This window comes from Sinocyclocheilus grahami, unplaced genomic scaffold, assembly GCF_001515645.1.
Source record: "Sinocyclocheilus grahami isolate Dianchi unplaced genomic scaffold, SAMN03320097.WGS_v1.1 scaffold90.1, whole genome shotgun sequence".
Taxonomy (NCBI): Eukaryota; Metazoa; Chordata; class Actinopteri; order Cypriniformes; family Cyprinidae; genus Sinocyclocheilus; species Sinocyclocheilus grahami.
In genome coordinates, this window is record NW_015505269.1 from 286,835 (window position 1) to 288,388 (window position 1,554).

The window sequence follows — 1,554 nt, forward strand, 5'->3', positions numbered from 1 at the left end:
ATACTAAACCAGACTAAATTGGTTTGCTGGTCTTAACTGGACTACTTGGTCTCCCAGCCTGGCTAAGCTGGTGTTAAGCAGGTTTAGCTGGTCGCCTAGGTTGGTCAAACTGAAAACTGGCACTATTTCCTTTAAAACCTGCAACCAGACCCCTGTCTGAGAGACCAGCAAACCAGCTCAGTCTGGTTTAAGCTGTTTTTGCAGCAGGGGTGCATGTAAACATGAGCCATAAAGTGCGGGCGAAGAGTAATATATGGTTACAGTAAGAATGTTTATTGAGCAGCCCTGCAGGTCTAAACGCGCCCGTTCCTCAATTTAGAATATTAAAGGTGTTCGTGGTGAAAGAGTCACACACTGACCTGTTGCGGCTTCCTGGGTCTACCCGGTCCCCTTTTCTTTGGCTCGGCAGGGGCAGGCTCGGGCTCGGTTTGCTCCTGCGATCCTGAAGCTTCGCCGGCGGCTTCCTCATCGCGCGCGCTCATCGTGTGTGTGAGAGTTCCAAACGGAGTCTTAAACACCTTCTGTTCCTGTAGTCAGTGTCTTGCGCTCACCAATGCGCGCTTATCAAGAACAATGCGTTTAAAACCGGTGCGCACATGAAGGGGATGCTAAATGTAAACTAAAAGCGCGGTATTGTGAGAAGCACGTGCTGTCTCTTGGTTGAGAATTTGGCTCACACACACTGAGGGAAAAAAAGTCTCCTGTGTAGAATTAAGTGGGGGTGGCTTTAGTAATAAAATAAGCCCGGTGATCGATTGCAATTTGAACGAGACATTCGCAGAGGGAAGTGTGACAGTGCACTGTCAAATCCACGCTACTGCGGATTCAAGGATGTGCGGGGAACGGCTTTCTACGCGGATTGGTTTAAGTCAAAAAATGGGGGCATTTTAAATGCATCCCTGCTGCCCACACGGAAATAAGTCCACAGACTGTGGATGAGGATGAGGTATATACATAAAAAAAAAGAGGAGAGAGAGAGAGAGAGAGAGAGGCGAAAATCACTTTTCCCGTGGGTGGATAACACGGGGAGGGGGGGGGCACGAGAGGCGCAAAAAGAGAGAGAGAGAGAGAGAGAAAAGAATTGGACAACAGCCAGAGAAAACATGAGAAATACTAAAGAGGAGAGACCACATTGAGACAAACTCACGTGTCCAGCACCATTCATGTTACTGGCTACACTCCAGAAAAGTTTAAAGACACAGCACAGTTCATAGACTGTTTATTTGTTTGTTTATTGTTTATATACGTAAACTTCGCTTTGGCATGTGCTACGATTCTTTTGGCGAAAATCACTTTTCCCGTGGGTGGATAACACGGGGAGGGAGGGGGCACGAGAGGCGCAAAAAGAGAGAGAGAGAGAGAGAGAAAAGAATTGGACAACAGCCAGAGAAAACATGAGAAATACTAAAGAGGAGAGACCACATTGAGACAAACTCACGTGTCCAGCACCATTCATGTTACTGGCTACACTCCAGAAAAGTTTAAAGACACAGCACAGTTCATAGACTGTTTATTTGTTTGTTTATTGTTTATATACGTAAACTTCGCTTTGGC

General features: G+C 46.5%; 1 protein-coding gene across 2 annotated transcripts in view; it reads right to left on the reverse strand.

Annotated features, from left to right (window-relative positions):
* Window positions 1-648, reverse strand: part of hmga2 (high mobility group AT-hook 2) — a 34,446-nt gene extending 33,798 nt beyond the window's left edge. For both annotated transcript variants that reach the window (XM_016274848.1, XM_016274849.1), the window contains exon 1: window positions 360-648. In XM_016274848.1, the coding sequence (XP_016130334.1) occupies window positions 360-482 (123 nt within the window). In that variant the 5' untranslated portion in view covers window positions 483-648. The remainder of the gene's footprint in view (window positions 1-359) is intronic.
* Between the last annotated feature and the right edge of the window lie 906 nt (window positions 649-1,554).